This window comes from Sciurus vulgaris (assembly GCF_902686455.1).
Source record: "Sciurus vulgaris genome assembly, chromosome: 8".
Taxonomy (NCBI): domain Eukaryota; kingdom Metazoa; phylum Chordata; class Mammalia; order Rodentia; family Sciuridae; genus Sciurus; species Sciurus vulgaris.
In genome coordinates this window covers 6,750,040-6,774,228 of record NC_136468.1, presented here as the reverse complement: position 1 = coordinate 6,774,228, position 24,189 = coordinate 6,750,040, and the positions used below count along the sequence as shown (strand labels likewise).

General features: G+C 49.1%; 1 protein-coding gene across 3 annotated transcripts; it reads left to right on the top strand.

Moving 5' to 3' along the window:
• Window positions 1–2,558: 2,558 nt before the first annotated feature.
• On the top strand, window positions 2,559–23,076 carry GIMAP8 (GTPase, IMAP family member 8). Of its 3 annotated transcripts, XM_079152500.1 has the most exons (6): window positions 2,559–2,651; window positions 3,552–3,750; window positions 10,537–11,197; window positions 12,788–12,830; window positions 16,426–17,052; window positions 19,228–23,076. In XM_079152500.1, the coding sequence occupies exons 2-6, from the start codon at window positions 3,683–3,685 to the stop codon at window positions 19,941–19,943; spliced, it is 2,115 nt and encodes a 704-aa protein (XP_079008626.1). In that variant the 5' UTR covers window positions 2,559–2,651; window positions 3,552–3,682; the 3' UTR covers window positions 19,944–23,076. The 3 variants fall into 3 exon arrangements, with proteins under 3 accessions (XP_079008626.1, XP_079008625.1, XP_079008627.1); XM_079152499.1 differs by lacking the exon at window positions 2,559–2,651 and having other exon boundaries at window positions 3,484–3,750; XM_079152501.1 differs by lacking the exons at window positions 2,559–2,651; window positions 3,552–3,750 and adding an exon at window positions 4,137–4,362.
• Window positions 23,077–24,189: the final 1,113 nt, after the last annotated feature.

Sequence of the window (24,189 nt, the reverse complement as noted above, 5' to 3'; positions counted from 1 at the left end):
ACCACCTGTCCCCCAAGTCGATTTGAGGGTACCGAGAAGGAAAAGTGCCTCTGGAAGTGCCTGGGATTTCCTGCTTGGGTTGGGGCAGTGACTGTGGGAATATGCTTACTGGGTTCTTGGGCAAGGACCTGAGATTCCAGGGGGTCCCTGGGAAAGCTCTCTGAGTGGAGGGGAGACCAGCACCGTGGGCTCGGAACAGGCCTTGCTGCTGCTGCCGAAGCCCAGGGCTTTCTTCCTGGGCCAGAGACAGGGAGGTGCGTGGGAGCCTCATGGCTAAGGGTGCTCTCTTGTCTGCAGCCTCCTCTCCAGACCCCTGTTCCCCTCTGGTACATGGAGTGTGGACTCTGCCCAGTACCTGCCCTGGCTGTTTGGTCCCTGAGCCCTGCTTCCAGCAGCCTTCTAGGAAGCAAAGGGTTCCAGAATGGTCCAGAGCCCTCAGGAAGGGCATTCACCATGCTTGCTTTCTTCTCAGGGTTCTTGCTTTGGCCTGGACGATCCTTATTGTCTTATTGTCTCTTAGATGCTTGTAAGAAGATTTGAAAATGTTTCCCTTGTTTTTAGTGGGAACTGATGTGACTCCCCCTCTGGGGACAGGACTCAGCATGACCTTTTGATTCCTCTGCCTGCCCTGCCTCCAGGATCCTCACAGTTCTGTGTCCCCACAGAACACCCACTGTGTACAGCCCTGTCTTCGTGAAGGTTGCTGGGAAGTGCCAGTTAAGGCTATTCCACATTCCACCAGTTGGGGTGACCGCTACTTTTCATGCAAATCAGAAAAAGCACATTATTTCTTCATTATTGTTCCTGAAACAAACATGGACTGTTTAAATAAGGACATTTATTTCCATCCAAAAATTGTCAAAATACACAAATTTAGTTACAAGACACTTTACTGCCATCTGCCCAAACTGTAGTAAACACACACATTTTCCATCTTTGCAGTGAAACAACATGTAATAATATTTTTCAAAGTAATAAGATGTCTGTGCTGTGAGGAGCATTCCCTTCAAGACGGAACCCGGGTAACAGCAACCTGTAACTGCAACCCTGAATTCCTATTTCTTTTCAACTCTTCCATTTTTTCCGTTTCCTAAATATGTCATAGCCTGGTTTCTTTGCGCTGTGCATTTCCACTCTCCTTATATCGATTGCTGTTCTCCTGATTTCTAGCTGGCCCACACAGGAGCCTCTCTCTGACCCCAGGCCAGGCTGTTCTCAGCACCCAGAATCCTGTTCCGATCTCTCTCTCCCTCTGCCCTGGGCCGCCTTCACTCCATTACCGACAGGCACGTTTCTTGCCCTTCCAGGTGCAGATGAGGTACCATCTGTGCAGCCTATGCTTCCCTGGAAGTCACAATTTTCTCCATTTAGCACCTGCCACAGTAAATGGTCAGTTGGATGCACGTGGTGGCTTTTGCACCTGGGAGGGTCTACGGCGCTTCCTCTACTCCCAGCACGTTCTGAGCGCACCCATATTCCAGCACACGACGCTTAGTTTCACAGCATCAGGTTTAGTCTTTTCCCTGTCCTTGGGCTGTGAGCTGCTTGTCAGGGGCGTGACCCGCGCCCCTTGGTGCCCCTGTGTCTAACACAGTGCCTGGTGCAGGTAAAGTCCTTGCTTGCATAGCTGCCTTCCTGACAATTGCATTTCCCCGAGGCCCAGTCCCTCTCCCTCCTACCGCTGCTGAGTCGGGATGGGGCCGGGAGGAGCCAGTGCTTCAGCCGGTAGAGTCCTGCCCTCCTCCCCGAGAACGTTTGCGCCACCTGTCATTCCTCACATGGCCGCTAGGTGGCAGGAAACCCCCATCCTTCTCCACGGCCCAGCCGAAATGGTAGGCACTCTGTCCTCCACAGGAAAAATCAATTTTAGCTGTAAGAGCTAATTTGCTGAAAGATCATTTTGTAAAACGGTCAACTTAGCAAATAATCACTTGCTAAATCATTGAGTTATCTGAAGCGCCAGTTTCATCTGAAGTACTTCCCAAATGCTTAATATTTCATTTAAGAATGAGTGAGCTTATTCTCTGTTCAGTTTTCTGTCTTCTCTATCTGGGGATTGTTATCTTCTAGGCCTTTAATTGTGCCTTTAAATTGAGCTCTGCCTCTGGCAGGAGCTCTGCTGCATGGGCTGGTCTAAGGTTTTTGTCTGATGGCTTTAATGAGTTAGTTTTGTGTCTGCTGACCTAGTGCCCAATGAAGGTGGGGATTTTTCTGGAATGGGTTAAGGAGATTGAGGGGGGATCATCAGCTTTCCCCACCAAGTTGTAGCTTGAGTGTCCCCCAAACCCTCCTCAGGCCATCCCAGCTGACTGGATTCTCTTTTGAATCCATGATAAATGAAAAGGAGTCCTCAAGTTCAGCAGTGCAGACCTGTGTGTGGGGGGGTGGTAGGCTAAGCAGCACCCATAGCCTGTGGGCACCCCCCTCCCAGCCCCCTCCAACTAGAGCAGCCTCCCACTGCTCCTTCTTCTAGGGGCAGCTTGGCCTCAGACACTTAAAAAGCCAGTGTGAGTTCAAGTTCATGGAATCGCTGTCCCTGCCCCTGAGGGAAGGTCTTGCTGTCCTGGGTGAACCTGGGCACCTTCTGCTCAGCAGAGTAAGGAGTTTATCAGAGGAAGTTGCCGAAGTCACCAAAAGCACAGAAACAGACGGTAGAAAGGTGGATGGGGGCTGGGGCCCAGCGGGTGGGATTCCGTGTTGCAAGGGGAGAAGTTCTGGAAGTCTGCTGTGGCAGTGAATGTGCTCAGACTGCGGCACTGTGCACTTAACGGTGTTTATATGGTAAGCCTCATGCAGTTTGTGCTCCAGAAGGTTAAAATTAAAGTGTTCTGCTCAGTGTCCAGCTTTCTTAGGAAGTTGAGATGGGGCTTTGGGACCCTCTGTGGTATCTTAAAGAAGGGGTTTCATTTGTGAGCCCCTGAGGCCATGTTTCACTAGCTGGGGAAAGCTGCCATCCGCTGGACAGGCAGCTGGCCTCGGCTGGACCTCAGGTGGCAGGTTAGGTGGCAGGTTGGCTGTTGGGAGGGGTTGTAAAGGTTATTTTGGGGTCAGCAGGGACCAGAGCGTTGGTGGGAGGAAGCAAACCATTTCTTCATATTTTTACCTAAATCTTGGGAGGGGGCTAGGATGAGAGAGGTGGTGGTGGGGACCAGTGGGGAGAAGGAAGTGCCTGCTCTGAGCCCCTCCAAACTGGTTCAGCTCAAACCCCCAATTTCTGTTTCCTCAGGATCAGACCCTAGTCCAGTCTTCCTGAGACGCTGGGCTCCAGTCCCTGCACCCCAGCCCCGAGCTGGGTCTCTGCTGGCGTGGCTCTCACCATCCCTTCGGGCTGCAACTGTGGGAGGAGCTGAGCTCCCACAGACTTCTGCTGTGTGGTGACCCCCAAAGGCAGCCAGCCCCAGGGAAGGTATGCGTGTGTCCCCAACCCGGCCCCTCCCTCCGCCCCTCCCAGCCCGAATGCTGGCCGGGACCGGCCTTCTGAACTTCCTCTACCACTGCATCTGTGCCTCTGCTGGTGTGAAACCTATTTCTAGAAGCCTCTTCCTTCTCAGGAACACTGTCAGGGGGATTGAGCCCTGGAAACCTGGTCATTCCCCCGCGGTCCTCACTTCCCGCTCCTGCCCTCCTGAGGATTTGCTTCCACTGGCCTGAGGGGAACCGGCAGCTGCTCCCACAGCGCGGGATGGAGGGATGGAACCAGGAGGAGCCCGGAGGTTCCGAGGCTGCCAGAGGCCAGGGGCCAGGACTGCGGTAGGTGTGCCGGGCTGTGCTGGGGCTGGCAGCGGGTTGACCCGTAGCAGACCTGGTGGCTGATTGCAGGGGCTCTAGGAAGGTTTCTTCCGGGTCCAGTGGGCTGCCCGACCCTGCAGGGGGCAGATGGGGCAGGAGGGGCTTAAGCACACTCCTGCCACGGGCAGCAAGGAGGCGTGCCAGGGAGGCGCTCAGCCCGAGGAGGAGGAGCAGGAGGCTGAGATGAAGGCAGGGTGAAAAGGGAGGCAGGGAGGCAGGAAGTGCTCTGACCTAGCGGGAGTGCCAGAGAGCAGCCCCCAGGAGGAAGGAACGGTGCTGTGGGGACTTCCAGCCTCACCGAGGAGCAGGGACAGGCCCTGATTCCCCTCACTCCAGCGCTGGCAGTTGGGACCCCCCTGACTGGGCAGAAAGGTGGAGAGTACTTTGCTGAAAGCCATATGGTTCCACCTACATTCAAGCTGAGCTGCTTCTCACATGTGAATCTGCCTTTTCTCTTGGCGGCTGACCTGCGGGGCTCTGGAAGCTTCTCTAGCAGTCTCTCTTTGTGGTGGAAATTGCCTCTAGATGCATCATAGGAAGCTTTTCAAGGATGCCAGACCCAAGGGCCCCTTGGTAGGTGTGAGGCTGGAAGCTGTCATCAGAGCCTATGGCTTCCGGTTCAGTGGAATAATTGTTGTGCTCTCCTGCTTTTTGAAACGAAGACCTCTGGGCCAGCAGAGCACAAGGTCTTGGAGACAGGATCTCATTTTGCTAGTGGGTGATGCTGCGAGGTGTCAGTCCCAACTGACTGTCACTTCCAACTGCTGGACCACGAATCCTGGCTGTGGGATATCAGACCGTGTTACTAGTTCAGGCATAATATCTGTCCCGGCCACCATGGCCACTCTGTGCATGGGCCCGTTAGGTGACAGTGGGTGGCTGGGGAGAGGTTGACTGGCGTCGTCCTGCCCACTCTCTTTGATTCCTGAAATCCTCCTCCACTGGGTCAGCTTTCGTGGGCATTGACATGGGACATAAATATCTTCAGGTCTGCCCCTCAATCTCAGGGGTCTGTCCACAAACTTTTTCCAGGCTTCCTTGTGTCTAGTTTTCTACTCGTGTTCCTTCCAAGTCCCTGACCATCCCACAAATTCCCGGTCACAGCCTGTGAATTGGTCTCTCATTGCATGTCTGGTCATTTCTCCTCCCAATGAAATGAAGAGTCAGTGCACCGCTGGAAGTTCTGCTGGTGGGGGAATATCCTTCTGCTACTGCCCTCAGGAATGTCCCGGATCAGGGCTGTACCGCTGCAGTGAGTGCATCTTGTGCAGAACCATCTGTAAATCAGGTCTTCCCTTCATCTGTCACCAACTGCAGGGAACTCCCCGTGAGTTCGAGGGTGCAGGCCAGGAGAGAGACGGTCATGTAACAGGAGCAGGGCGCTCAGCCTCCTTCATGTGACTCGTACCATTGGGACCCTCTTGTCCCCATCACGGACATACCACTTCCCTTTGATGAAGGAGTGCTGCTGTACACACTCGACTTTTGGCTTGGTGGATGGGTGTCTTAGTCCGTTTAGTGCTACTATCACAGAATGCCCGAGGCTGGGTAATTTGTAAAGAGTGGAGATTCTTCCCGTCCTGCTTGCTTGCTTTCTCTTTGTGATGCTGGGGAAGCTAACCAGGGTCTCACGCATGCTCGGGAAGTGCTGTACCACTGAACTACCTCCCCAGCTCTGGACGTTTATTACAATTCTAGAGGCCCCGCGCCAAGGCCTTTGTGCTACGTCATCCCATGATGGAAGCAGAAGAGCAAGGAGGTGGACCGGTAGACCGAACTCTTTTTTTTTTTTTTTCTTTTTCCTTTTGTGGTGCTGGGGATTTGAACTCAGGGCCTTGTGCTTAGTAAGGCAAGCACTCTACCAACTGAGCTATATCCCCAACCCCCGAACTCATTTTTGCAATCCACTTTCATGATAAGCTGCTCCCATGACAATGGCATTAATCTGCACGTGAGGGCAGAGCCTGTGATCTCACCACCTCTTGCTCTATATAGTCCCTTCTCCTAACACGGGTGCCTTGGGGATGAAGTTTTCCAACATGTGAACTTTGGAGGACACATTCCGACCTTACTATTGTGTCCCTGGTCCCTAGATGCATTTCCCTTTCACATGCATGCACTCATTCCATGCCTGCCCCCAGAGTCAACCTGTTCCAGTGTTAACTCCAAAGTCCCAAGTCCAGAGTCTCATCTAAGTTAGATATGGGAGAGATTGGAGGCCCGATTTATCGTGAGGCACATTCCCCTCCAGCTGCAGGCCTCTGACGTTTAGAGCAAATTATGTGTTTCCAAAGCATAACAGTGCGACAGGCACACCACAGACCTTTCCATGCTGACAGGGAGAAATAGTCAAGAAGAGAGGAGCCCCAGGGCCCAAGTTAGTTGGGAACCCAATAGGGCAGGCCACACTGAATCTAGACTCCAGAATAATCCTCCACTGTGTGCTGCCTCCTGAGTGCACTGGGGGTTTGAGCCAGGCCTCCAGCAGCTTCCCCTGTGGATTTTCTGGGCTCAGCCTGTGCAGCTGCTCTCTCAGCCTGCAGCTGCCCCCAGTGGAGTGGCACGCACTATAGTTCTGGGGTCTCTGAGGTGGCCTTACTCCCATAGCTGAAATTCTGAAGTTATTTGATTATTACTTGTTATCTGATTTTGGGATCAATTCCTGGGAAAACCTGATCCTAAATCAAAGAGAGCAAGTAGGAACCAGAGTTCACAATGACACTAGTGGCCACACACATGTGAGCGAAGAGACCCCAAATGCTAATTTGTGTGCAATAAAAACACTATGATTGACCTGATTGCAGATCACCTTGTTTTCTGTACCTTGTTCATTCTTTTCTCTATTTTACAAATCACCTTTAAGGAACATACTATTCTTATTGAATGAAAAATACCCTCCATGAGACCGATTATCATCAAATGACTGTGGATGTGACTATAACATACACACATATCTTAACAATGGCTGTTTTGGGATGAGGAGTTCATAGAGGATTTTGCTTTCTTTAATTTTCTGAATGTACCAGTTTCTCTGGAACAAATGTCAAATTTTATAATCAGAAAAATATAAAAGATGAAGAGGTCATGAGGCCCAGTGATCAGAGCAGGGCTGGTGCGCTGTGACTGGCCCTGGGATCCTTGGTCGCCCTCACCCCGGCAGTGTCCGTGGAGCCTGTCCCCGGAGCCTGTCTCCTCCCAGGGCTCCTGTGACATTGTCCACGTCTGCATGGCCTCCTCGTGGCCTGCTCACTCTGTCTCTGCCCTGTACTGGGTTTTGTTCATTCTCTTGATAATATAAGAGAGGAAAAGGAAGCAGGTGAGGTGGTTGGGAAGAGGGGGGACCCTCCCACAGGCGAGAGACTGTCAAAGGGTGTGAGATGTAGCTGCCACTTTCAGACTTCCCCTGGGGCCCGGAGGTCTGGTCATCCAGAGGGTGCTGGGCAAGGTTGCCACAGAGAGGGCTGCTCTCCTGTAGGTCTGCACAGGTAGGCCCTACAGGGAAGGACCTGCGATCACGGTCAAGGGGAGCCGTCTCTACAGAGTCTGCAGGCCTCCTCCATTTCAGGTCAATGGACTCTTTTTTTCCCCCCTTAACTCATCTGCATTTATTACTCTTTGAAGCAGAATGCTGACTTGGGCACTATGTATTTCCATTCACAAGCCTTACTGAGTTACTTTTTGAACAGCTTTGTAACACACATAGGGAGGTTTAAGTTTCGTTCTCTAAACACTTCTCTTTGGAAAACAAGCCCTGGAGAGCTCCTCCCACCAGCAAGCTGTTTCAGTGTAACACACTTGGTTCTAGAGGACTGGTACGTGCACAGTGGGTAACTACAGGGATGGAGAGTTTAAAAAGTGGATCCTAACAAGACGGAACTCAAGCCATTTTAACAAATATTTTTTCTTTTAAACATTGAAGTCTATCTTGGAACACTTCAGGGACAAAAGATTTGGTCTGGTCTACTAATGGATATGACTTGATAGCGAACACTTTAGGCCACAAAGTTAATGTCTTAGAACATTAATGTCTTAGAACAAAGTTACATGTCTTAGAACAAACATCTCAACCTGTTAAAATAAGCCAATGTGAAACTAGAAAAAGCATTACTCGCTCTGCTTTAGTGCCTAAAGTGTCACAGTATCACTTAAAAGTACAAAGAAACCCTATCTCTCCTTTAGTTATTGTTATGCCATATAGACTGTTTAATAAATGTTAACAAAAATGAACAACAACAAAAAAATCCTTGAAAACATATGGGGAATGAAGGTGAAGTGGGAAACACACGCCTGAGTGGCCCTTCAGAGGCTTAGTCTATGGCTTCTTAGACGATCCAGAAGATACATGCAAGGCAGGAGGGCTGACCAGTGAAGCAGATCAGCTCAAAACATGTCAAGCAAGGTAATAAATAAATACAGACTAGTTCACCCGACTGGAGCGCAGGGTATGTTTGGGAGAGCAGCCAGGGGTAGGGCTGAATGTGTGGGGTGCCAGATAGCTTTAGGACTCTGCGCATCACTTGCCGGCAAGGGGAGGAAATGAAATCTAAGCAGCTCTGTCTGCAAACTGAAATAGGACTGCCTTACCCTTAGGTGAGACATGGAAATTCACAGGTACTTGTTAAATTTTTTAAAAATTTAAAGTTACTTAAATAAACAAATTGAAATGACTGACCTATATGTATATATCTGTATATATGCATGAGTATATATGTATAAATTATGATATTAATAGAATACTGATACTTTGATACCTGTAGACAGTGCGAAAAGTTTCAATCAGATTGAAAAAACATCTATCTCTTCATATATTTAGCACTTCTTTATGGTGAAAACATTAAAAATCCTTTCTGCTAGCTTCCCCCCCCCCCCCCCCCCCCCCCCCCCCCACTTGGGATTGAACCCGGGTGTGCTCCACCACCAAGCTACATCCCTAGCCTTTTTTTTTTTTTTTTTTTTTTTTTTTTTTTTGCGGTACTGGGGATCGAACTCAGGGCCTTGTGCTTGCGAGGCGAGCACTCTACCAGCTGAGCTATCTCCCCAGCCCCCCTAGCCCTTTTTGTTTTTTATTTTGAGATGGGGTCTCTCTAGGTTGTCCATACTGGCTTCGAACTTGTGAGCTTGAGATCTTCCTGCCTCAGCCTCTCGAGTTGCTGGGATTGTAGGTGTGCACCACCATGCCCAGCTCATCTAGCTTTTGAAATGTCCAATACATCATTGTCATGTACAGTAATTGTTATCTCCAGCACCAGCACGCCAGAATCTCTTATTCCTACTTAACCCCACGGATCAGCCCTTCCCCAAGGTCCCTCCTCTCTACCTGCAGCCTCTGAGGACCGCTCTTCTACTCTCCGTTTCTGTACGATCAGTGTTTGCACATTGCACAGATGAGGGAGATGGTGCAGTACTTGTCTTTCTGTGCCTGGATGATTTCACTTAGCATCATGACCTCCAGTTCCACCAATAGTGTCAGAGTAGCCAGACATCATCCTTTTCATGGCTGAACAGATTCCATAGTGGACATGTGCCACGTATTCTGTATTCAGTCACCAGCCGATGAAGCCTCAGGCTGTCTCCTTTCCTTGGCTCTTGCTAGCAGTGCTGCAGTGAACATGGGCTGCAGTCTCTCTTTGGCACACTGGTTTCATTTCCTTGGGATACGTAGCCAGTTGTGGGGTTTACTGGAGAATCTCAATTCTGTTTTCCACAATGGACATACTAATTCGCATTCCTACCAATAGTATTAAAGGTTCCCTTTTTTTCCACTTCCTCTCTGTCTTTTTGACTATAGCCATTCTTCCTGGAGTGAGGTGATACCGCACTGCGGTTTATTTTATTTTATTTTTTAGTTGTCGATGGACCTTTGTTTTATTTACTTACATGCAGTGCTGAGAATCGAACCCAGTGTCTCACACATACTAGGCAAGTACTTTGCCAACCACACTGGGGTTTCCATTTACATTTCTTGGTGATTAGTGATATTAGGCATATTTTCATCAACCCATTGGACAAGTCACTTTCTTATATGTCATATCATTTGGGCCTTATAAAAATATTCTTGAAGGTGGATGCCACTTCCATCCTATGGGTGAGGACACCGAGGCTCGGAATGGCTAAGTGACCTCTTGAGATCTCAGCAGTGAGAGGCAGAGCCAAAGGTGAATCAGGTGGGACTCTGAGCTGGTGGTCAGGCCACGCTCTCTGTCAGCTTCAGGTGACACACTGTGCTCATGGCTGCCACAGAGGAATGCTCTCAGTTTGCTTCCTGAAATAGTATTTCAGAGCATCAAATATTCCATGTTATACTTTGCCAATATGTTCTAGCTTTTACTACTTTTTAATTTAATTCAATTTTATAACACCGTGTTTCCTTAAAACTGGATAGTTATTTCTTAGCATTTGATGAATTTAGATTTCTAGGCTCCTCCTTCCTGTGAGATTCTGGTTCGGTAAGTGTGGGCAAGTCTGTCTTTTTAACATCTGAAGATTACTATTAGTTAGGAAATTTCCTTCAACTTTGAAACCTGCCTGTTCGCTGTGGTTTCTAACCGATCTCGCTCCTTCTGGTTCCAAAGGGTAAAAACCTTGAGAGAACTAAAGCGCTCTTTGGGTTCGTTTGGGAGATGAGCGCTCGGGAAGAGCCCGGGGCACAACCTGGTCTGAGTCCTCAGCAGCTCAGTCCTGCGGGCTGTCTCGCTGCTCCCTGCCCCGTGGGAGCGCACCTCTGACTCGCGGCCGTTGCCCCTGCAGGACCCGCGGGCAGCCGAGCCAGCCGAGCGGGCCCGAGCCGGGCTGCGGGAGCTCCCCGCTGCGGCTCCTGCTCCTGGGGAAGCGCGGCGCGGGGAAGAGCGCCACCGGGAACACCATCCTGGGCGCCGCGGTGTTCCAGGCCAAGTTCAGTGATCGGCTGGTGACGCGGACATGCCAGAGAGCGAGCGGGGCCGTGAGCGGGAGGGAGGTGGTGGTCATCGACACCCCCGACCTCTTCTCTGTGGCTTGTGGCGAGACCAAGCAGCGCACTCTCCGGCAGTGCTTGGAGCTCTGTGCTCCCGTCCTGCACGCGCTGCTGCTGGTGATCCCCATCGGCCACTACACCGAGGAGGACCAGGAGACCCTGCGGGGCATGCTGGCGGTGTTTGGACCTGGAGCCAGCAGGCACGCCGTTATTGTCTTCACTCGGAGGGACGATCTGGGGGATGACTTGCTGCAGGATTACATTGAAAGCGAGAAGTCTCTTAAGGCGCTGGTTCAGAACTTAAGGGGCCGATACTGCGCTTTCAACAACAAGGCCGATGATGGTGGGCGGGAGACCCAGGCTTCGCAGCTCCTCTGCAAGATCCAGCGTTTGGTGGACGAGACTGGAGGACTGTATTGCAAAGTGAATTCCCAAACCGAAGGCGGCAGATTCCAGGTAAGACTGGCCAGGATGGGGTGGGTACCAATGAATGAATTGTTGCAACCTCAGTGATGGGATGTGGGTCTTGCTTACAGAGAGACCTATAGGCAACCTGGTGCGATGGGAGGAAGCAGACTCATGAGGGCCCCATGAGGGCTTTGGACTTTATTAACAAGTGATGAACAAATTAGACCCGCCTCACTTACACACACACACACACACACGCACACACACACACACACACACACACACACACACACACACATGTCTTACTGGACTCACAGATGACTTTTAGATTCTCTCTTCTCCTGGCTTCAGTAAAACTTCCTGCTTGTTCCTCCTCTCTTTCTGGCAAATCCAGAGATTGCTGAGTCCTCCTCCAATCGCTGACCTCTAAAAGTTGTCCTCAGGGTTTGGTTCTGGCTCTTCTTCAGTTCTTTATACTCCCCACGGGTGACCCCAAGCTTTTATGGCTCCGAGCTCCATGTATTGCTGACAGACAGTTCCCAAATGAGTGACCCTAGCCCAGTTCTGACCCCTTTACCCAGTTGCCACTTGGCATCTCCACTGGGCTCTGACACTGTCTCACACCCACTTAAAACTCAGATTTCTGCATCCCTTCAGCTCAGCAAGGGATTCTTCACACCTAAGCCCAGATGTCAGCTTTTATATCACTGCTGGCTGACATCTGGCGGTTAAGAGATCACCAAGTCCTGTGTGACCGATGACCCTAAATGCCAGCTGTTTCTCTCCATCCCCACCACAGGCCAAGCCAGCGTCCTTTCTTACCTATTGCATTTTAACTTCCTAATGACTCTCCTCTCAGTCATTTTTTGGGCCTCATTGCTCACTCCATTTCACTCACAAAAGCCGGTGGTACTTAACCTTTTCACCTGGAAGGAACATATGTTTGCAACCAAGTTGAAGTTACAGAAGTGCTGCTCCTCTGAGGGACTGACAGTGCAGTGACATGCAAAGAATCAGCCCCTTGGGCTCAGGGTAAGTAGCTGGAGGTTGGTACAGAGGATCCTGCAAGACTAAGTGTCAGAGAGTGAAAGGCAGCCCGAGGTGAGCATGAGAAAGTATTGGTCAGAGGGACTTCTTAGGGTTGATGAGTGATAAGCCCAAAGGAGAGCAATCGACATTTATTGAGCACCTCCTGAATTCCAGAAACATACAGGTCTACATCTTCACAACAGCTCTATGTAGAGAGTAAGTATAGGATTCGCCTGGCAGGGAATGGCACATCCACCATGTGTCTGATTTTCTATCCTGTCATCTCCGTTTGTCACCTGGTAGGGTACTCCCAAATTTTACTGGACCTCATGTCAGAGGCTCCATTTCTATATTGGGTACAGCAAGGAAAGGAGACCCTGGAGATGTCTCCTCTGGGAACCCTTCACAGCAGTGTCAATGGGGCCTGAAGGTTGACAGTCCTTCTGGACGGTTCCACAAAGGCCCACCAGGACCACGATGGTGGCCCTGATTTGACTACAACCTAATCAGCAGATTTCTCTGAATTATATAATTATGTCTCTATTTCTTTGCTTTGTGAAAAGATGAGACTCCAGAGCAGTGTGCATCATTTCCCCCTTTATCTCCTAGGATTGTGTGAAGGAAGCTGTGTGTCAGGAGGACAATTCATGTGGTAAGTCGATCCCTTAAGAACGTCAGGCTTCTGTCTGCACTCTTTTAATGCATTATGCAGCCAGAGCAAAGTGAAAGAATGATCCGTGTGAATCAAAATCAAAATCATCTGAAGACAGGGTGTCCACACTGTCCCCAGGGAACTCCTAACACTCATGAGTCAGTGTAGTACCAGGCAGGCCCTGGACACAGCATGGGTGTCCCTGGCCTCCTCTGATGGGCTATGGAGCTGGGCTTGCCTCTTGTGGCTTCTTTTTTCTCTTTTCCACATTTTTTCTTTTTCCGCACTATAGTTGTACACAGTGGTGGGATTGTTGTTACGTGTTCCTACATGCACCCAATGTAACAATGTACTTGGGCCAATGTCCCTCCCCAGTACTTCCCCTTCCCTCCCCACCTCCCGCCTCCTGGTTCCTTTCCTCTAATGATCTCTCTTTGATTATCATGAGATCCGCCCCCACCCCACACCTTTCTTTTTCTTTTTCCTCTGTAGCTTCCAAATATGAGAGAAAACATGTGACCCTTGACCTTCTGAGTTTGGCTTATTTCACTTAACATCATGGTCTCTAGTTCCATCAGAAAACATGTCCTGCAAATGATATATTTTCATTTTTCTTTATGGCTGAATAAAACTCCATTGGGTATATATATCACATTTTCTTTATTTGTTCATCCATTAATGAATACCTAGGCCAGTTCTGTAGTTTGGCTCTTGTGACTTGTGCTGCTATAAACATGGCTATGCATGTATCACTGTAATGAGATGACTTTAATTCTTCAGGGTAAATTGAGGGAAGGTATAGCTGGGCCTAGTCTTTTGAGGAGCCTCCATACTTATTAATGGTTGTACTAAGTCACAGTGTTCCTTTTCCTCCACATCCTCTCCAACATTTATTATTGTTTGTATTCTTGGTGACTACCATTCTGACTGGGTGAGATGAAATCTCAGTGTGGTTTTGCTTTTCATTTCTCTAATTTCTAATGATGTTGAACCTTTTTTCATGTATTTGTTGACTATTTATATTTCTTCTTTTGAGCAGTGTCTGTTAAATTCATTTGCCCAGTTATTAACTGGGTAATTTGGTTTTTTTGGTGTTAAGTTTTTTTGAGTTCTGTACATAGTCTAGATATTAATCCTCTGTCAGAAGAGGAGCTAACAAGGATTTTTCTTCCATTCTATAAGTTCTTGTTCTCTCTTCGCATTCTTAATTGTTTCCTTTGCTGTGGAGAAACTTTTCAATTTGATGCCATCCCATTAGCTCTTGGCATTATTGCCTGAGCTTTAGGCCCTGTTGAGTCGTTGCCTGTGCCTAAGTGCTGGAGTGTTGACCCCTCTTGTGGCCTCTTTACTAACCTTGCCTCCTCTTCTGGGTCCTGGGTCTGGCACCACCCAAGATTTACTCAAGATGGAAAGGCAGAAATCCCTCCTTCATGGACAGTGCCAACTCGCAGAATTCACTGGTCCAGTGCAGTGTCCATGTCACGATCACCATTAATAACATATCCTGCACATCTGCACGAGTCACTTGTAGCTCCACCTCTCTGTTCAGTAGCTGCAGTTTGTTCCATACTGTGGACACACATATCCCTTTATTAATGGACTTGTGGATTATTTCTGGGCCAGTCCTGTGCATGAACTGAATATTCAGTGGTAAGTAAGATAGACAAAGTTCCTGTCCTCATGGAATGCCCCAAAGTAATAAAATTCTAATTTTAATAATAATAAGTGCAGCTGAACTTATGTGCTGGGAACTAGCATAATCCACTCTTCATAGCATATAAAATCATACACACACATATTATTCCTCATAACAACCCTATGAAGAAGGTGTCTTATTATCATGTGCTCATTTTACAGATGTGAACTCAGGCAATGGGGATTCAAAATTCTATTGAGGGGCTGGGGTTGTGGCTCAGTGGTAGAGTGCTTGCCTAGCATGCGTGAGGCCCTGGGTTTGATCCTCAGCACCACATAAAAATAAAATAAAGGTATTGTGTCCACCTACAACTAAAAAAAAAATATATATATATATATATATATATATATATTTTTTTTTTTTTTTTTAATTCTATTGATATATTATTGGGCAGCCGGGCGGAGGGTAGGGGAGGAGGGAAACCAGGTGTTTTGATAAGTCATAAAGGAAAATATATCGGAGCTAATTTGAGTGGTTTTGGGGGAGGAGTGATTTTCGGAGTGCTCTGGTGAAGTTCTGTTTGCACAGGAGCCTGAAGGGCCCGGGGGAGTTAGGTTACAACGTGAGGAAGGAGCTCTTGCACACTCCGGTCCCAAGGTCGTGAGATGTGAGGGTGAGCGTGAGATGGGGGCACTGAGCCCAGTCCCCGCTAGCCTGAAGCCTTCTGTGGCATGGCTGTGCCTGTGGAGACGCTGACCACCCTCCAGATGCTGTCTGCTTGGTCCGTCCACCATGAGGCATTCCGCCAGGTGCACCCTGGGACCCTCAAGGCTGCGACTTGTCAGGGTCTCCCTAGCATTTCATCCGCTTTGCTGTGCTGTACATACCTTATTGGTTGCACCTCCCTGACTTGCTGCTCACACACAGTGCCCCTGGGGACTGTGTCTCCGTGAGTGCTTTCTGTAGTTGCAGGCTCTTCTCTTGCTCAAAACGTAGGTCTGGTGGTCTCCCTGGCTTCCAGGAGAATTGGTGGAGGCAGAGGATGTGTTCAGGGGTAGTTTTCAGGCACAGATTACAGGTTTTTACAGTGATTTGTTGAGGCATGATTTACATGGAGTAAAATGCATGGATCTTAAGTATCTGCTCAATGGCCTTTGCCATCGCTACACACAGCGCTCGCCATCTAACAAAGGCATAGAGCATTTCCGTTGCTTTGGAAGTTCTGACAGCCTCCCAAAGACAACCACTGCCCAGATTCTTCAATACAGACTAATTTTGTCTGTTCTGAACTTCATATGATGGAATCATACAGCATATAGTAGGTCTGTGTCTGGCTTCTTCATTGAGCATTTTTTTTTTTTTTGGTACTGGGGATTGTACCCATGGTTGCTTTACCACTGAGCCACATCCCTAGCCCTTTTTATTTTTTGTTTTGAGACAGAATCTCACTAAGTTGCTTTGGGCCTGGCTAAATTGCCAAGGCTGGCCTTGAACTTGTGATCCTCCTGCTTCGGCTTCTCGAGCAGCTGGGACTGCAGGTGTGCACCTTGACCCTGGCCTCACTTAGCGTGCTTTTGAGTTCCATCCGTGTTGCACATCAGTAGTTCACTTAGCGAAATTACTGAGTAGTGTCTAATTTATAAATATAGCACTAAGGGGCTTCCTACTCCTGCCTCAGCCTGCGGGCCTCAGGCTTCAATACTACTTTGAAGGACCAGATCCACAGAAGGCCAAATGTGGCACGTTCACATTCCCAGTAAGTCTCAGGTTCCCTGCGTATCTCTTGGTTTTGTTGTGTCCCCTTCGCGGCTTCTGCCTTCAGGGACAGCGTCTGATGTGACGAGGGGTCTACTGTTGGGAGCACTCCATAGAAATGACAGGCATGAGAAACTGCACACCCTGTCCACATCCGTTTTGGACTGAGGGAAGAGACTCTGAGCCCCCCCTTTCTTCCCACAGGCTCAGTGGAGAGGCAGCTGCAGGCCACAGGACCTGAGAGGGACCCAGGAGCATCAGAAATGAGGATCCTCCTGGTAGGGAAGAGAGGTGCTGGAAAAAGTGCGGCCGGAAACAGCCTTCTGGGGAAGCGGGTCTTCGAGACCCAGTTCCGGGAGCAGTCGGTAACCCAGTGCTTTAGGTCTGAGATCAGGATCTGGCGAGCGAGGAAGGTCTGCGTCATTGACGCTCCAGACATCTCGTCCTCGAAGGTTTCTGGGTCAGAGCTTAGGAAGCATACCTTCCCAGGCCCCCATGCCTTCCTGCTGGTGACGCCGGTGGGCTCCTATGGCAAGGAAGATGCTGCGGTGCTGGACACCATCCAAAGCCATTTTGGAAACAAATACATTAAGCACACCATCACCCTCCTCACCAGGAAAGAGGATTTGGAGGGTCAGGATCTAGACACGTTCTTAAGAAACAGAAATAAGCCTCTCTATGACCTCATCCAGAAATGTGGAAACGGATTTGGCGCCTTCAACTACCGGGCGACAGGGGAGGAGGCGCGGGACCAGGTGGACGGGCTCCTGCATAAGATCGAGAGGATGGTGCAGCAGAACGGCAACAAGCCTTGCCACTTCACAGGAAGAGGTACGACTGCCGTGGGAAACCTTCTCATACGTGGTGATGAGGACATGTAGGACGTACCAGAGCCTTCACATCTGAAGAGCGTGGAGGGGACAGGTCCTGTCTGTGGGCTGCTTCTTTTCTCCGTCCCCTTCCTTTCTCAGGTTGTTCTAAGTTGTGCCTTTTCCACGCACACGTCCCAAACTGGTCTTCCATTCAGTCGTGACCCTCATCCCTTCTCTGCAGTCAGGATATAGAGAGTCTTGAGGAAGGTGTTGACCCTTGACCTCTGCTTTTCCCTGTACTGTACTGTTGCCCCCGGCTCCGCACTCAGCACTGGTGATGAGATAATTTTGGAGTTTTGCTTTACTCTGCTTTTCTCTTAAGCCTGGTCTCTCTCTTGGTTCTTTACTTTTGGAGATGGGAGACCATTTTTAAAGAAAGTGTAAATAACCAGATGCCCATAATCTCAGTGGCTTGGGAGGCTGAGGCAGGAGGATCACAAATTCAAGACCAGCCTCAGCAACTTAGCAAGGCCCCAAGCAACTCAGTGAGACTCTGTCTCTTAAACTAAAATATTAAAAAGGGCTGGGATAGGGATGTGGCTCAGTGGTTAAGCACCCCTAGGTTCAATCCCTGGAACCAAAAAGAAAAAAAAAAAAGTGTAAATAGCAGCAACACTAAGTATGAGATTCTAGTGTGGTCAGGAGCCCAGGACTGGACAAAGACAGGGAGCCCTGAGGCCCCACTGGACGGCCTGCGTGGCGCGAGGTAGGTGTTGGTAGCCCAGCCACGCTGCCCCCTCCCACTGAAGAAGAGCTCCTCATTGACTCAGTGCGACACGTTCTGCGGACCCGAGCCGAGAGCCTACTCTTTTTCATTCATCCTGTTCTCTTCTATTCAGACATCCCCACCCAGGAACAGCACAAGACCTCAAAGAGTGTCACTGTTTATTGAGCCCTTTCCTTTTTCCCACGGAGGGCCAGGTGCTGGGGAGCCTACTAAAGAAGAATAGGTGTGGGAAAGTCAGGAGAGACTGTTTGGAGAAGGTCCATTTGGAACAGGTTTTGGAGAGTGGGTAGGGTTTAGACGACTGGGCAGGAAGCTAAGAGACATCCCAGGGAGCATGTTAGCAGCCTGAAAAGCAAAGGGCGGGACTGACCAAGGGGACATGAAAGAATGTTCTTTATGGAGATGGGTTCCCAGCACTAGACACTGGGATGGGGAGGTTGAACCTGGTCTCAGAGGTGCTTGAGAACCAGGTCCTCTACAGGCGCAGAAGCTACAGAAGCACGACTACAGTCACAGACCGGCAAGCGTGACTGTGAGGGTTGACTTCCAAGTAAGCATCTGAATAATTTCTCCTGGAAGGAAGAGCACGGGAGGAGCTTTCCCTGCTCTTTGCCTTGAGATGGATGCAACTTAACAAAGACGTCACAGGGGAAGAGCACTGTGAAGGGCACAGTGCCAGGGCAAAAGCAGAGGGAACCCCCAAAGAATACATGTGGAAAGAGTCTGTGCATCTGCAAATTTCACCCAGAGGGAAACCTGCTCTCCTTCTCCGTCTCCGATGCACAGAACAGCATTAGTGGATATTTGTTATTATAAGATGAAGTGCCTTCCTAGACTCATCCAAGATACAGTGAGATTCAACGTGGTCTGTAATGAGAAATAAATTTTAGAATGACCCAACTGGGAAATGGTAATGCATTGATGGTGCGTATGATTACTTTTTCAGGAAAAGTCAATTCCATAGAATAGTTTTTCAAATATGTCAAAAAGATTTTTCTATGATTAGCCATACATGGCATAGTTACAGCAGGAGCAGGAGACAGAGATAAGATATGTGGACTGACCCAGTTGAGGGGGAGGAGATGAGAGCAGTGGCTCTCACAGGTGCCAGGGAGTCAGAGGAGGTACTGGGAGAAGGGAGCTGTGGATTCAGGGTAGGATCAGGGCTGTGTTCACGATGGGTACTGGGATGGAGACAATGGTCCAAGTCCTGCTGATGAGTCCTCAGTCTGTGTGAACTGGGACAGGCTGTTCTCATGCCTGGGGATGGACCTGCTGGGTGAGCAGGAGGCCTACACACTATTGGAGCTTCCTGCTTAATGGTGTCGCCTGTCCTGTAAATAACTTGGAAAGGTGAATTCCATATCAGCCCGTGACCATGAACCTTTCCTGATTTCCTTTGCACAGAAACCCTGAGCATTGTCCTCGTGGGGAGGAGTGGTACTGGGAAGAGTGCAACTGGGAACACCATCCTGGGTAGACCCATCTTCCTCTCTCAACTCCGAGCCCAGCCAGTCACCAAGGCATGCCAGAGTGGCAGGAGAACGTTGGACTGGCAGGATATTGTGGTCGTGGACACTCCGTCATTCTACCTGATGTCTGGTGTTGACAAGGATCCATCCCGGTTAGAGGAGGAGGTCGAACGCTGTTTGTCCCTCTGTGAAGAAGGAATAAAGATTCTTGTCCTGGTGCTCCAGCTGGGAAAGTTCACTCAAGAGGACAAAAAGGCAGTGGAGGACCTGGAGGCCATCTTTGGAGAGGATGTCATGGAATACACCATTGTGCTGTTCACTGGGAAGGAGAATCTTGGGGACGGGAAGCTTGAAGAGTATGTCAAGAACACAGATAACGAAGCCCTTAAGAATATAATTAAAAAGTGTAAGGGGCGAGTTTGTGCCTTTAATAACAAAGAGACTGACCAAGCCCAGGAGACTCAGGTGGAAACTCTTTTGACAATGGCCAATAAGCTGAGAGAGAGCCATGGAGGGTATGGATATCCCCAAACCTGGGAGAATGTCAGCCACCGAATTAAAACTGCCCAGGAAAAGTACACTCCCCAAAGATTACTAAGGAAGCTAAAAGATACATTGAGGTACCGAAAGGCTTGGGATCTCTTCACTTAGGGGTGGGAACAGTAGGACTGAGGGATGTGGGGTGGCTCCGTGGCTTTGAGGTTTGAGAGGCAAACGCATCCCACCTTGTGATGCTGTGGCTTTGTAGGTGAATAAATCATCAGGCTGGGGCAGGGAGCGCAGGATTTTAAGTGGGAAAGAGGGAACAGGTGGAGCAATCTGGGAAAGGGTTTGGATACCATCAGGCTAGTCTAAAGGGTCAGAATCAATCAAGTCACAAGAATCACCACAACAATGTAGTTAGGACAGACATCGTGACCACGGCCCAGGACTGCATGGGGTCAGAATACACAGTTCCATAGGAACCTGGGCTTCCAGATGTATAGAGCAGGGCAGTGTCCAGCACACTCCTGGGCAGGGCAGAAGGGTGAAGCAGACTCCAGCAGGCCTCTGTGTGGCTCAGTCTGTCTGCCAGGCCCTCGCTCCCTGGCCGGCTGTGTCCCCTGCACCGGGACTTCGGGCTAGCAAGCGTGTTCCTTTGCTCACGGGGGCGCTGTTTCTCAGTGCTCTCCTCAGTCCAGGTCTAGGTGTAAAGAGGGACACCCTCCTCTTCTTGCTGTCCTGAGGAAATGAGTTGAGTCTTCGAGGTTTCAAGAGATTTTATGCTAAACATCAGAGTGAAATAGATACTGCCAAGATTAGAGAATCTTACAGAGTTCTAAAATGCTAACTTTTAGGTTTCCTGGACAGAAGGTGATGGAAAACTCCTTTGCATTTTCTTTTTATCTCTGAGGGTTAGGAAATAGGTTAAAACTGGGACAACTCAAATAATAATGATTTAAGCATATCAGGTGCTTATTGTGCATAAGGGGAAGTCCAGGAATGAGCAGGCTGGGGCGGGTGGGCATCCACCATCCAGCTTCACTCTTCTGTCCAGCTCTGTGGGTGTTCATGCTTCAGCTTGCCTTTGGGTTCTGTGATGGTGGTGTTCTAGCCATGGCTGAGCAGCTTCTATTGGAAGCTGCCTGGGTGGGTGATGTATGCCATGTGTGGAATCTTCTCCCAGGTAGCTAGGGTCAGATGTTCTCAATTAACCCTTTATTTTTCCCTCAAGGACTGGACTTATATCCACTGCACCCAGCCCATGATAATATTAGATCACCTTCGAGGTTAACCTGTTTATAAAAGCATGGACTGTCACCATTAATACCTGTGGCTGCCACATACCTCTTAATATGATAACTTCTAGAAAATGTGTGTGTAAATATATCGAGCTGAACCAAATAAAAATGAATTAGATGACATTCTGAAGCTCTCCTTCTGGTTCTTGTTGTTCTGATTTAGGGAAGGAGCATGCCTCCACAAACAGGCAACTGAGGTGTTCAGAGACCTGGCCTCAGGTGAGGTTTTCACATCTTTGGTGCCCCAGGACCTTTTGAACGTCCTGCTCAGATGGCAGCCTCTGCCATCTCAGGTGTCTTCCACTCTGAATCTTTACTACAGCAAAGCCAAATGTATGGAGCCAATGTTAGAACCAAGAACGTGGTAGGAACAAAGCCTGGAAGACATTCCACGCCCCTGCCCTGGGCTTCCCTTCTGTTTGAGGGGAGGGACCCGATCCTGGCGGGGACTGTTCCGCCATGCTGCTTGACAAGGTCCAAGCATGGGGAAGGGCTTGGCAAGGCCACCGTTACAGGAAATTGCTGCTGTCATCTCTCCTGGGAATTGGGTGTTTTCTTGTGATTATCATACTTGTAATTATCATACTCTGCAACAGCAAATCATATTCCCTGGATTGTTGTGATAAGAATTTAGCCTCGATGAGCCTGCAGAGCTTTGGGGAGGATGAGGAATGCTTTAAAAAATGTACCAGTATCACATATGATAAGTCTAAAAGTACAGAGTTTGAGGAGTTCTTCAGAAAACTACAGTTACAGGAATTGCTTGCTCCTATGCTGACCACTCCTGCCCCAGTTAATGCTTTACCAGCAAAACAGCCTGACAAACAGAACAGGAGACTTGTTGTCCCCACAGTGCAAGGACTGCCCTACTTAGCCTATAAGTTTGGGGACATTTGTGATATCTACCTAGAGGGAAACAAGCAAATAATTTTAAGGGACCCACCTCCCACAGATCCACCGCTTCCCTAAACAGGAGTGTACAATGAAAATGGTGAATGAATAATTAATATTAATGGTAAATGGACGAATGTCCAATATTTGTCCTTTCTTCAAAGGCTTGGATGTCAAGGGCCACCCTGGAACTCTAGGACTAAAGAACAAAGAAACAGCTTACACAAACAACTAAAAAAATACCATCTTAAGATCAAATGCCCTCATTGCATGTTAACTGGTTATGAGTAGTTTATGCTGCCTTAGGTCTCACATGTGTATTACAATAAGTGGAGCACAAATCAATAACATAAAGAATATTAGGATAAAAATTAAGCACTCACACTGAGTTTGGCAGTAAAATAACCTAACTTGGTCTTAACTAAGCTTGTTTAGGTAACAGAGTAGACCTTTAAGGTTAAATCAAAAACATAATATGAGCTAAAGATTAAGTGCGTATTTTGCTTAGCAGTTTGGTAAAATTATCTTAAAACAAAACAGAGTCACTATGCTGACAATAGGTCTGACACCAAAGGGCAAACAAAGGACAGTAGGGTGAAAAGAGGAAATTTTTCTTTCACGTAATTTGCTTATGTGAGCGACTTTAAGTAAATATAGAAAGTTGACCTTAATGTATCCGCTCTGTGTTAGACACCCGCTGGAGCGTGTGGTTAATGACAGATGTTGTGGTAAATTTCTCTATAACTTGTACCTTGTTTAATCCTACTTTACTTAATACTATAGAAGAAGAGCTAAAATACATCTGAGCAGCACTTGCTTCAGTTGCTCCAGGGGTTCGTGTTGTTCCTCTGCACTGACTCCACCCATCCTTCAGGGAACTGCAAGTTGCTGGGGCTGGGCCAGCACGATCCCAGCGTGCCCCCATGTCTGAGCAGGTGACACGGGACCTGCCCGAAGCCGAGGGTGCAGGGGCGAGGCTCTGCGGCGTCTTCCCACTGGAGGGGCTGATCCACATTGCGAGTTTTCTTGGGTCCACTCCTGCTGTGCCCGTTGTTCTGAGAATCACGTGATCACGTGCTGAGGAACGGGAGAGTGAGCGGTTCTGGGGGGTAATTCCTGTGAAGACACTGCCCAGAGGTGCCCAGGTGCAGTTCCACAGTGTTTCTTTATGTCCCCCATCGTAGCTGTCCTTCCTCTTGTGGGCCAGGGTCAGCCAACCCCACCACAAGGAGACTGTGCTTCATGACTGCTGGTTTCCCGGACACAAGGAGTCCAGAGTGTCCAGCTGGCAGCCACAGCTCATAGTTCCATGGGGTCTGTACTGCGGAGGGGAGCTCACCTGCAGAGCTCAGGGACAGGAAGCACAGTCTTTCTGTGGGTAATTTGGAATGATGGCCGGTGTGGTCCATCCTACCTTCTGGTTTTCAAAGTATTCTTTTTACTAGGGACAAAGCACCACAGAGTTCAATGATTCAGTTTGTCTCCTGCATCCCAGAAGGCAGCACTCATCCTCACTAGGGACCTCTCTGAGCTGGCAGTCCAGAACTGACCTTCTACTTTCTCAAGCATATGTCTTAGCAATGCCATTTACCTGCTGTTCACCTGCCTCTTTAATCTGATGTCATTGATGTCATGTAGGGGTCCTCAACTGGGAGCGATTTGCCCTGCAGAGGACATTTGGCATTTCCTGGAGTCTGTTCTGATTGTCCCAACAGGGGGCGGGTAGTATTGGCATGTGGTGGGTAAGTTCCAGGGATGCTGGTAGGCATTATACGATGCACCAGACTGGCCCTCATGAGAGGGATCTGTTAGTGCTGATGACGAGAGACCCTGAGGCAGTGGGTCAGTGGGATGTGTTGCTGCATGTCCAGATGGTCCAGACTTCTTTGGGTCACAGAGTTGAAGAGGCAGCTTCAAAGGAGCTGGCTTTTCCCTTTTCACAGTGCCCCTTTTTTGCTGGTGAACCAAGCACGTGGTTCTTTTTCACATTGGGTCATCCCTTACCCCCAGGCTCCCCTTCTTCTTCAAAACAGATACAAATCCCCATAAAAATTGGTTGAATTCCTAAAGGGGAGTAGGCTCACTTCCTCAGAAGAACTCCAGGAACACTTGATCAGGAGCCTTTCTCCTCCTACCCCAGGTGGAGCCACTGTGGTTTCAGTAGAGACCCTCCCTGCCTCTCCATCGTCACGTCTGCTGACCTGGGAAGCCATTGTCAGCCTCTC

Coding starts and splice junctions, on each gene's coding strand:
- GIMAP8 (XM_079152500.1), top strand. CDS start 3,683: ATGGAGGGATGGAACCAGGAGGAGCCCGGAGGTTCCGAGGCTGCCAGA. Junction 3,751..10,536: donor GGCCAGGGGCCAGGACTGCG/GTAGGTGTGCCG, acceptor TTGCCCCTGCAG/GACCCGCGGGCAGCCGAGCC. Junction 12,831..16,425: donor TCAGGAGGACAATTCATGTG/GTAAGTCGATCC, acceptor TTCTTCCCACAG/GCTCAGTGGAGAGGCAGCTG.